At 41.2% G+C, this 12134-nt stretch overlaps 1 protein-coding gene across 6 annotated transcripts in view; it reads right to left on the bottom strand.

The window, feature by feature from the left end:
- Window positions 1–3522: 3522 nt before the first annotated feature.
- The window catches only part of TSHZ1 (teashirt zinc finger homeobox 1), an 84385-nt gene continuing 75773 nt past the window's right edge, over window positions 3523–12134 (bottom strand). For all 6 annotated transcript variants that reach the window (XM_083746889.1, XM_083746888.1, XM_083746887.1 and 3 more), the window contains one exon: window positions 3523–8098. In XM_083746889.1, coding sequence (XP_083603015.1) covers window positions 4881–8003 — 3123 coding nt within the window. In that variant the 5' untranslated portion in view covers window positions 8004–8098 and the 3' untranslated portion in view covers window positions 3523–4880. The remainder of the gene's footprint in view (window positions 8099–12134) is intronic.

The raw sequence follows: 12134 nt of genomic DNA, 5'->3' as shown, positions 1-12134 counted from the left end.
TTCTCCCCAGTCTTTTTAGTGAAGCACAACATCTAAGCCATGACCATAGCAGTATACCTGAAGGAGCGTCTCCACCTCTATCGTTCTGCCCAGAGACTGAGGTCCAGCGTTGAGGGCCTTCTGGCGGTTCCCTCGCTGCAAGAAGCCAAGTTACAGGGAACCAGGCAAAGGGCCTTCTCCGTAATGGCACCCGCCCTGTGGAACGCCCTCCCACCAGATGTCAGAGAAAAACAACTACCAGACTTCTAGAAGACATCCGAAGGCAGCCTTGTTTAGGGAAGCTTTTAATGTTTGATGGACTATTGTATTTTAATATTTTGTTGGAAGCAGCCCAAAGTGGCTGGGGAAACCCAGCCAGATGGGCGGGGTATAAATAATAAATTATTATTATAATATTATTATGATCAAGTCCTTTCCTCCTTAACCACAATCTGAAGCCAAGGGCAAACCTTGGCTTCTAAATTCGGATTGTGACACAGGTGACCTTAACCCTTTCCTGCTTAAATTTGTCCTACCAAAAGCTGCCCTTTCTCCAGATTTGCCCTGATATGCATGCAACTTTTCCTAGTTGAGGCAAACAGTCACCTGGGAGTGGGATTTTCAACAAGACAAATTCCCACCAGCCCCAGCCAGCATGGCCAATGATCAGGGATGATGGAAGTTCTAGACCAGCAATATCTAGAGGACTACAGGTTCGTGGTTAAACCACCTGCTCCTGTACTGTGGGCCCACTGCTGATTTCTATAATAGAAAAGGCATTAGGATTTTCAGTGGCTGTTTGGGGGGTGCTTTGCTACCTGTGTTTTCAAAGCACAAATGGGGGCACGTGTAAGTTCAGCTCTCTAACTAACTTTTTGTGCCTCTCCCAGAAAAAAAAACATTTGGCATTCATGGGATAATGTGTGAAGTCATCTTATGAAAATTTATATGCAGAAACAATGCGCCGGAATGGTTTGTGTGAATGTTCAAAAATGGATCCACAAGCAAAATCTTACATTTGTGTGGGAACCTACTTACGGGATAGGCTCTAGAAAATATTTTTTATCTAACAGAATTACTTACAAAACACACAGCCAGAACAACCAGGGGCAGAGTTTAGGGCTTTTTAAAAATCTTTGCGGATATTAAATCATTCTACACTATGCCAAGCTATGCATCCCTACTTTGCAAGAAAAGTGTACAAAGCTTGGGGCCTACTTTACTCTAGTGAAATTCTGCTGTTAATTTACCTTTAGGAAATGTTATGCATCATTTTTTCAAATGCATTGCATGAACAAGCATTGAAGTACAGTGTAAGTGCTTTCAACTACTAAAGGGCTTTCAGCTACTGAAGAATCATTGAAATAAGTAGATTGGGAGTTACTTCTCATTTTGCTCCTGTCTGTCCTCTGTTGTAGGCTTGTTAATAATATGGGTGTGTTTCACCAGCAGTATTAGGCATGTTTTCGTGTTAAGGGATGTTAAGATAATGGAGTTTAAGGGTGAGAAATGAACAGGGAGTCAGGAAAGACCACCATGAAGGACAGAAGGTGCTATGGCAGTGGGAGGCAGAGGTGGCAAATGGACAGGAGGCAAGTCAGACATCTTTGTGCCATCTCCACTGTTGCTCAACCTTAGGAAATCTGCTGGCTTAACTACAGCTCCCTTGGGTCTGAAAGTGCTGCTTGCAAGCACCATGCTGTGTAAGGGAAAGGTGTTAACAACCCTTGATCTGATCTAGGTTGAGCATGCTGACTGTGTTTCTAGCATTAAGACTTCATGGAGTGAAGAGTGAGATGTAAATATCTCCCCTGTGTCCACCAGGTATCAGACACACAACACCAAGCAATTTGAGGGGTGGGGATGGGTGCAGTATCTGTAAAGATGGGTCTTTACAGATTCCATCTTCCTGGCAAGACACCTGATCAGCCACTTGTAATGGTCTATAGCTGATCCTGGGGACTCAAGACAGGATTGAGTTTCTGTTATTGCATTATCTATACCGCTGCCTAACATTCTGCCTGTCTGGGCTGGCAATAGAGGACCCCAAAACTTATGGTCTTTGGGAGCCTGTAACCCATAAATGGGTTGGCTTGGGATTTTATGGCTGCTATAACAACCATGGATATGTGTCAAATGACATACAGTCCAACACATGCGACAGGACACACACTTTAGATCTTATTTCATGTTCTGGTTTAGGACTATATTGATCTGTGACTGGGGGAGCCAATGACATTCTCCATTGTCATGAGCAGATCTTTATCTGACAAAGTTAAACCTTTTCACGGACATGGGTGAGAAACAGATTTAGGACTTACTCTGCAGCGGAGATGGTAGCAAAGAAATCTTACTTTTCCACAATTGCTTCTACACAATGTCGACCAGTTGAGCTTTTCTGGCTGGCAAGGCTTGGGAGAACATGTGATAAGAGGTCAGAGGACTCAAAAGGTTGCTGTGACCAATTTAGATTAATTTTGCAGAGGAAAAAACACTCGCATTCATACCAACTTGGATGATGTGGTTTGGGCAGAATCAAGAGACGGATGTAGCCAGGACACCATGTTGTCATGATTTATTAGACACGGTTCCATTTGTATAGCCTGAGGATGTGGACAAGCTTCCTGGAGTTTTGAGCTCCACCATTTGCTTCATGCATCCTGACCCTTCCCAGGTATTAAAATCTGAGCTCAACGTTTGGACTTCAGAGCCGGTGAATGCATCTCTGAGAGATAATGCAAGAATCACAGCTAAAGAATCCCTGGCAGATGGCCATCCAACCTCTGCTTAAAAACCTGCAATGAAGGTGAGTCACTTTTTCATATTCTTATAGCCCAATACATTTACTCCTTTCACATTCCTTTCATATTCTTAGGGTTTGACATTGGCACGATCCCTAATTTCACTGCCACTCTATGGCAGTGGTCTTCAACTGGTCCAGACTTGGTCCAGAACAAAGGCCCATCTCTGAATCCCAATGGGATCCCACTTTCACTTTTGATTTGCACTTTAGTAAAAAGGCATGAGAATGTGGTTGGCCAGAAATGTGTATCTTATTAAAAAATGGCTCATTCACTTCCCCAGCCACATTGCAGTAGGAAAGGATAATGATAAAATGAGCATCTCATCAGGAGAAAGTGTTCTAGTGGCTGTTTGGTTTGGTCAGCCTAAGCTGGAGTCCAACATGGTGGCAACAGTTTTAATACGATCTGCCTGCTTTGGCTTCTCAAACCACCTGTGGGTCCTCCTGACAAACAGACAGCTGGGTACCGATTATGAGTTTATATACAGCTTGTGGCAGGGCAATGTTTAAAAAGGTCTTACATTTCAGGGATGAACACACCACTCATTCCTAACCGGTAAAGTCACAAGTTTGCATCTGTAAATCATTGCAATAACATTCTGAGGTATCACTAATACATAGGCAACAGAACGCAGCATATTAGAATACACAAATGACTCCAAACATACTTCAGGTTGAAACCTCTTCGCTGCTGAAATGAAGACCTCAAAGGCAAAGTAATGACGACATCACAATATACATAAATCAAGAACTGCATGTGGGTTTATTTTACACTTGAGAAAACAGTGGATTTAATTGTGTGAACCAAAAAAAATGTACTGTACAATATTAATGATAAAACATCAAAATGTATAATTCATAGTGCATTGCTTGCTTTATTTTTATTTATTTATTTATTTATTTATTTAGTCAGATAGTTCCTTTGAGTACATGCATCTGGGAAGATGCAGGTGCCAGTAAAATTTCTCTATTTAACTCAAGCTGCAGGAACTAAATTTTATTCAAAAAAAGTGTGGTTTTACATTATATACACAGAAATTGAATATAAAATGACAATATAAAAAGTTAAAAGAGAAAAGCATACAGCCAGAAGGTACAAAGGAAGTTGAACAGTTTAAAATGGTACGATATGTAACATGTACTTTTTTTTTTCCTAAGCTGATGCTGGCAATTTACAAGGAACTGAATCCAACACTTGCCCCACTTTTTTCTGTTTTGTTTTAAATGTACCAATGCAGCACACTATAGAAAGGTCAGCTTGTACCAAAGCTTACATTTGTAAATAACTATAAACTGCAGTATCTTACAGGAAAAAAGAAAAGGGGGAAAAAGCATTTGTACATATTTTTTTTAATAACTTGCATACTTTTTTTGCCAGCCAAGTGGCAATTTTCAGCATCCAGAGGATTTGGGCATAGTGGCAACTTGGTTTATTATTTTTATTTTCTTAAACACGACTGTGGTTTTCTAACCCCTTGAGCACTTCATAGCTTTTCATCATCGTCAAAGAACTGCATGCATCTTTTCTCTGCAAATCAGACTGCAATTTTCAAAAGGGCTTTTTTTGACATTTTAACACAGTTTTGTTAATATGAAATGCCTTTTTTAAAATTAAAACACAAAATCTTCTTTTGGGAAAGGCACAGCAATGCTATTACAGTCCTCAGAGGGTTAAAAAAACTGACACTACGGGGTTCTGTGACCTTTATTGTCATGGCAACTTTGTAATTTTAGGATGTCTTTTTGTTATTGTTCTTTGTGTCTTTCTTTACGGCTAAATTAACGTCTCTCAATAGTGTCTCCCACTATATTCTACAAAAGATAGCTTAACATCAAGGACAGATGTTGAAAATAAAGGTCAGACTTTGACTCACAGAAAAAGAAAAGAAAGGTTTAAAAAAAACATGCACAGATCAGACAAAGAGCATATAAATATAACTACAAAATGTATGTAAGAAAAACCAAGGTCCAGATAGGCAGTTCAGCAACAAAAGTAAGACTGATTTCAGAGGCTCAGATCAGGCCTAGTGCAGTACTATGAAGAAGTTTAGTGCAATGTTCCTGTGGTCACTTGCATACCTGGCTGCTTACCTGGACGCTAATGTTTTTCTAACTCAGTTACATAGATCAGATGGTCCTCAGGGGACTTGCCATGTGTTTTACTAAGGTGCAGTTTCACTGCATGCTTGCTTGCAAAAGTTCGGTTACAGAGCTTACACTGGAATGTGGAGCCTGAGTCCTCCTCAGCAATTCCAAGTGAACCTAAAGTCTTATTTGTGAGGACTTTTGAAACATTCTGCTGTTCTTGAATCTGATTTAGTGGCAATTTGGACAGGTCCTTCAAACTGAACCCTAAATGTGTCTCCAAGTGACTTATGTACGTAGAAGCAGTTCTGAACTGAGAGGCACAATCATTGCAAAAGAAAACAGGGTGACCTGTGTCCAAATTCTTTAAAAACTTAGTTCCACCTGTCCTCCTTAATTGATACTTCACATTGGCCAGCCAGTGGCTAATTGTGGTCATGGAAAGACCAGTAAACTTAGAGATATGTACCCGCTCCTGTGGGCCTAGGTCCGACATAATGTACTTGCCTTCAGGAGTCTCCCTCAAGCTAGAAGCAAACTGGGCTTGAAGGATTAGAAGATGCTGAGGGTTCCAGTTGGACTGCCTACCTTTCCTCTTGTGTACTGGTGACAGTTCGTCCAGCGTCTCCTCAAAGCTACTCCCATCCGCGTCAGATTTCTCTGACACGGAAGACGGTGTCGAAGACTTGGGGGTCAAGCGCCCTGTGAGGTTCTTTACCATGTCGGAAATATCCATCAGGGCACTTTCCCTCAGAGGAGATGAGACCGAATCAGTCACGCTGGAAACCAGGGGCTTGTTTTTGGACTTCGTTAAATCAATAGGCTGATCGCTGTTCTCGTAATAATACCGGTCGATAGCATCAGCTTGCTTGGCCGGAGTCGTCGAGTAAATGGGTTTGTCCAGCATACTGTTGCTAATTTTATATAACATAGCCAAAGGGTCCAAAGAAGGACTTACAGGGTTGGAAACTTTGCCTAAATGGGTATTCATGATGGATTGTAAAGCACTCAGTGGATTGATGAATGATGGCTCAGCTGAATGGTCTGTGATGATGCCCAAGTTATTACAGCCGTTTGTGACTTTTGCTTTAGGTAGCTCGGTACCGTTAAGTGCATGAGGATCTGCTGGACTGTCCTTCTTGACCTTCTGCACTTCTGTTTCAGGGCCCTTTTTTTGCTGCTGCTGCTGCTGCTGTTGTTGCTGCTGCTGCTGCTGCTTGGTTTCCTCTGATTTTGGAAAGTCTTTGTTCTCCTTAGCAGCAGGTGACAATGGCTTGACTGGAGAACATTTCTCTTTCTCTGCAGGCTTTTCTTCTTTTTTTATATTGATTTTGCCCGTGACTTTCTCCACTAGCTCCTCCATTGCAGAGACATTGCTTTTGTGAGGTGGTGGCGTCAGGTTCCCTGGCGAATGGATCAGTGCACTGTGTTCTGAAGACAAGGATTTTACGCTGCTGGCGTACGATGGCTGCATCTGAACACTCTGCACAGCTGGCTGAATGGGCTTAACAGTCCCCGGAAGCTGGTAAGCTGCATGAATGCTTGGATAGCCTCCCCACGAAGGTGCGCCATTCTGAGCCTTGCTTATAGCTGTTGTCACTGTATTTTCCAGGGATTTTAATATATCTATCCCACCTTTAGGGCTTTCATCTAGATCTTCCTCTCTGAGGTACTGATACACAGCCGTTGGCTCAAATTTTTCCGCAGAGTCCTCATTCTCTTCTTTAATCTTTTTGTCTGTTTCACTAACGATCACCTTTTCCTTTTCCATGTCCTTCTTCTCCTCAGAAGTTGTAGATTCGGCCGGAGAATCGGGCTGCTTTTTAATATTTGCAGCTGGTAATCTCGTGTGTGTGGTGGGAGGCAAAGGTATGGACTGGATCTTTTCTTCTACCACAGGATCCAATACTAGCTGTTTCCCCTTTTTGGAAGCAGAATTAGTTACTTTCAAAAAGTGTCCCGTGACCATCATGTGAGCAGTCAGCTGCTGCAAAGTGTCATGAGAACTGCCGCACTCCATGCATTTTAGGATCTGGGCTTTGCGGGCCTCAAACTGCCAAGTGTAGCTAGCACCATTTTGATAGCCATAGCGGTTGTTTGGAGTCACATAGGGGTTGGCAGTTTTCTGGTCCTTCCCTGCCTCGCTAAGTGTGCTCTCCGCAGTGATGGCCGTCGGCTCAGGTGAGCAAGGTGAAGCTAAGTCTTGAAGTGCTCGCTTTTTGGTAGAAGGCACCAGTTTGGTGATGGCTGGTACTGGTTCCTTCAGAGGCACTTTCTGGTAATGCTTTGTTTTTATCATGTGGACACTCAAGTCTTGCAAAGATTCAAACGAATGGCCGCAGTACATGCACTTGAGCACTTTCTGGGCATCCTCTTTGCCTTCCATTTCCATAAGCGATCGCTTTCTGGGCTTTGACCACCGTTTGGTCTTTTCAGCTTCTTTATCTCGGTTGTCATCCCGATAATGTCCAGTTTCATTCATGTGCACTGTTAGCTCCACTAGTGTGTCATATGCTGCACTGCAGTCTTTGCACCGGAACTTACTGGCACCAGTGAACACAGAACCATACAGTTTATTGTTTTGCCGGTAAAGCTGCACTGTGCTGAATAGACTAGGTTCTGGGAGAAGTCCATATGAGGTCTGCTGCAGAGTTTTGGCTAATGCCGCTTGATGCCAGTCATAACCTGAGCCACCACTGTTATTGTTACTGTTACTAGTACTACTGATACTTGTAGTGATACTAGTGTTGGTACTGGTACTAGTACTGGTACTAGTAGTAGTATTGGTACTTGGGGTAGTGATAGTAGAGTTGCTATTAGTGGTATTTTCCTTCTGGCTGTTTTCATTACTCTTTGATTTTTTTAAATCCAAAGCTAGACTAGACCAGCAAGACTCCGATAGTAAATTGGCATAGACAGCTTTTATTTGTGCCAAGCTGTCCTGTGGATAGGAAGCATTGTCCAAGCATTGGTGATCTTCTCTCTCTTCTTTGGAGGAAGTGCTTTTGAAATGAGCCAGCTGGTCACTGTTTTCGCTGAATGGCGACCCATAACCTGCGTCCTGATTCGTTGCTGTGCTGACTGGAGAGTTCTGGTAACTTTGAGCCTCTTTGATCTCCGTTTCATCATTGCACATGTAGTCAGTTTCCTGGATGTCCAGAGGTAGTCCATCATCCTCCACGCTGTCTTCATCAATCTCTGCTGCTTTCAGTTCTTCCTCAGGAACATAAGCTAGAAAAACACATAAGAAAATAAAAATTCATTACAGAACGTACACATTTCGTTTCATTCCCACCACTGTTTCTACTACAGTGAGACTGAGGCTTACATATCCCTATTTCTCAGCTTTATGAAGATACACATCCTGTCAATTTAAGCATGGCATTCGGCATTTTCAGTTGCAATTAAAAATATACCATGACATTTCAGCAGGATTTATGTTTAACTAACAGAATAACCTGGTATGAATAAAGCTAAGAATTCATTCTTCAGCCACTTTTTCTGAATTGCAACACTTATTTTGCCACTGTAACTAATTGGGATTTTCTGGAATAAATTAGGTAAAAGGTTGTGTTTATTTTTTTATTTATTCATTTATTACATTTCTAAGTCTCATTTTATTTGTACAACAACTAAGGTCATCTGGTGAGTTTCAAAGGTAAGTAGGAATTTAAACTCAAATCTCCACCATCCAAGTCCAGCACTCGACCCTACATACTACTTGAAGCACTCAACATGAGCAAAGAAGCATTTATAAAGTTATATGGTAACGAAGCAGGGTAGATGTAAAACAAATTTATCATGGAGATCAAATTAATCATCAATCATGAATTATTATTAAGAAGCGTGTACTACTGTTACTTATATTAGTCCATTAATGCGAACAATGATTTGAAATGTTTATATATTTTTTCCTTCCAAACATCCTTGTGAGTGGTGTTATGAAATAGCCCTAATTTTGATTAATTTTGAGATAGGAAGGCTGAGTTTAGAAAGGGAGTCTCCCTTCCAGTCTTAGAAATGGAAGACATAGGAGAAGCCTCTTTCATTGCCAAGGGCCAGGTGTAGCACCTTCTATGAAATGCTGTCTTATCTGGCACAAAATCATCAACCCTCTGATATACCTGTTGTCTCCAACTCTGACCTCCTGGGCCATCCCTGGATATCGCTTATTAAATTGGCAAATCATAACCCCAAGGTTCTGCTGTGAAGACCTGGCTGGCAGCTAATGTCTTCAGTTGGATGTTTATTTCTACCCTTTTGTTTGTTTTGCTAAGCTGGGAAGAAACAAGATCATCCGCAAGTTTACTTCCAGGCTATCACCACTTCAGAATGTGTCGCACCCATTCTTACTCAGCCAGACAAGATTTTAAACTTTGTTTTATTTTAATCATTAAACCCCAGCTTGAGCACAAAAGCTGAAGCTTTGGGCTCCAGAAGCTGGGAATCTTTCAGACACAAAGAGACATCACTTTAATTCACAAAAGCAATCCTGTGAAACTTTTATCCTCCTTCTATATCTCCCTTTCTGTTTTAGAAAAGACCCCTATACATCCAGTGCCTTGATCTCAAGTCACACAGATGATCAAGAAGTCCCAGTACCACTCATTTTGTTCCAGAATTTTCCTAATTGGCTTAGAACCTGATCCATCTTCTTCCAGTTCCGCCTTTCCTTTCCCACCCATGAAGCAAGTCTCAGCATCCCATTGCTCTTTGACAAACCTTTTCTCCCCTTCTTCCCAGCCAATCATCTGTTGTTGCCACTTTCTCTCCTCGATTCCCAACTTCTAAGCATCCCAAAACATTGGATTCTTACATGTAAAGCACAGAATGTTACCTCTACTATTGTTATTTTACAGATGGCTCAGAGACATTAACATGAATAATCACATTTATTCCAGTAGTTAAGTTTGTATAACCAGCCTTAGAGCTATCTATGGGTGAACTTGCGTATCAGAGTTCCAAGATGGATAGTCCAATAGAGCACCTTGGCAATAATGGCAACTGAGCAAGAATATACACTTGGATTTGAAAGTAAGGTAAGAACAATAAGTCACTGGGCAAATCTGCTTTCCTCTACCCATTACTGAAAGGCTGAAATGTAAGTGATGGTACAAATCAACAGGGGATTCTTTTTATTAGCGTTCCTGTTATCACAACATTAATTTATGAAGCATTAAGATTTATGCATCTGAAATGATGCATGGTCAGATATAAATAGCGTTAAACATACCCCCACCAACCCAGTGACATCATTCATAGTGCAAAATAAGAGAATAGTTCATTTTTTAAAAAATGTTGAAACAGCTGTCAAAAAACAGAAATGCAAAAGGAACAATCCCAAGTATGGGGAGCCAATATAATTAATAATATAATATAATATAATATAATATAATATAATATAATATAATATAATATAATATAATATAATATAATATAATAATATAGTTGAACCAGTGTGAAGTCTGCTAGATCAAAACACCATTCAAGAGTGGGCTACTGCCAACTGAGTCAATCTAAGCCTGGCAGAGGGAAAACATGCCTTATAAACAGAATTTGATTTACAGCACCCTTTTTGCCAACATATGTTACGCCAGATTACCAGGTTATGTGACCAGGATGGTCCAGTGTGTGCTTAGTCCCGCCCCTCTCCCTCGGAACAGGGCATATGTGCCACAAATCTTGGCTTAGCTACAGTTGAGCCAGAATGAAGGCATTGTGACGAATCCTAACTTGCTCATTCTATCAGATCTATGGTTATTATTGCACCCTATGGCAGTGCTTTGCTACTGAAGGCTCTATTCTATAGACTTAAAATATTTAGAATAAAAGGGAGGGAGGGAATGAAAAAGTTTTAAACCTCAACAAATCAAAGAAATTTCAGTAGGAAAAAGCTGGAGCACCTGGAAAATTATCGGTGTGATTTACCGTAGTTGACTTAAGGGAGCAATCCTATAGACAAGAAGCTGGTGTCTTGAGGTACACTACCCTTTTTGCCAACTTAATTTATATCAGGTTGCCAGGTCATGTGACCAACCTGAATGGGTTTTGGATCCAGCCTAAGTGCCCCCCCACCCTGTCCAGTCCTCCCCCCACCATGCCCCCTTTTCAGGGCTTACTCCAGTTTATGATCTGCCAGGCTTGACTCAGTCAATCGAGTCCTGGCTGAGGTGGTATGGGGGACATATGCTGGTTTGTTTCTGGCTAAAATGAAGATGAGGAAGTTAGGCCAGCATAATCTGGCTGCATGAGGACCTTCTTGGCTGAACCAGAGATCTGCTGGATCCTAGCCCACTCATCCCAGCAGATCCTCCTACAGAATTGCTCCTTAAGCCTGCTAATGACTGTTTTTGGACAATATAAAAAACAATGGTTAATCTTGACAGCGATGGGCCACAGCCACTCTGGGATCAAATGCTCCCTTCTCTCCCCTCTTTCTCCAGCAGTGTTGCAAGGAGGCGATTGGAAGATTTTGCTTCCTTTTTGTGACCAGACTTGTCTTTTACCAAAATGGCCCAAACCTGAGAAACTATGGCTATATTAATTTTAGTTATGACTCATTGTTTGAAATTTGTTTATTTCAAATGAGTTAGGAAACTGCTTTTTTCCAGAAAACCAAAGTTAGTATCAACCACAGTTTAGGGTTCACATGCAATGCTTGACTGAAGTTAATCAAAAGCGAAAGCTTCCAGTTTCCTCCTTTCAAAAGCCTGTCAGTCATTCCTGTCATGATAAATCATGGCTTACTGTGACGCCCAAACTACTACGATAACATGTGCAAGTGCCAAACAGTTTTTACATGGATTCTTCTTAATGGAGTTTCCTTGAAAAGCACCAAGCTAGTTTAAACAGTGTGACTACTCACCAGGGTAAGTTTAACTGCAATATAGCTGAACAGAAAAAAAAGATCAGACATAATATTCTTAACATAGGCACAGAGGATGTAGGTGGATATTACAACTTCTCTGGGCATCCAGATCCTTGAAATTTGCAATGGATTTACTTCTTGGTAAACTTAGTGGGTCAGTTTCCCACAAATAAAATGCTGTGTGTCTTCAGTTGCTGAAAGCAACTGAAATGCATTGTCAAATTAAACAATAACAAAAAAGGGATAGATAGTGAAGGGGCTTCGTTAATGACTTACTGTGATAAGTTCCGCAGGGAAATCCTGCAGTGTTGACTTTGAATGTTACAAACCATTTTCTACACCTGAAGTATAAGCCCCAAGGTGCATTTAAATTATAAAAAAGTGGTAAAACCAAAGGTG

The sequence above is a fragment of the Podarcis gaigeae genome (assembly GCF_964106915.1).
Source record: "Podarcis gaigeae genome assembly, chromosome: 7".
NCBI lineage: Eukaryota > Metazoa > Chordata > Lepidosauria > Squamata > Lacertidae > Podarcis > Podarcis gaigeae.
This window is presented reverse-complemented; position numbering and strand designations above follow the sequence as displayed.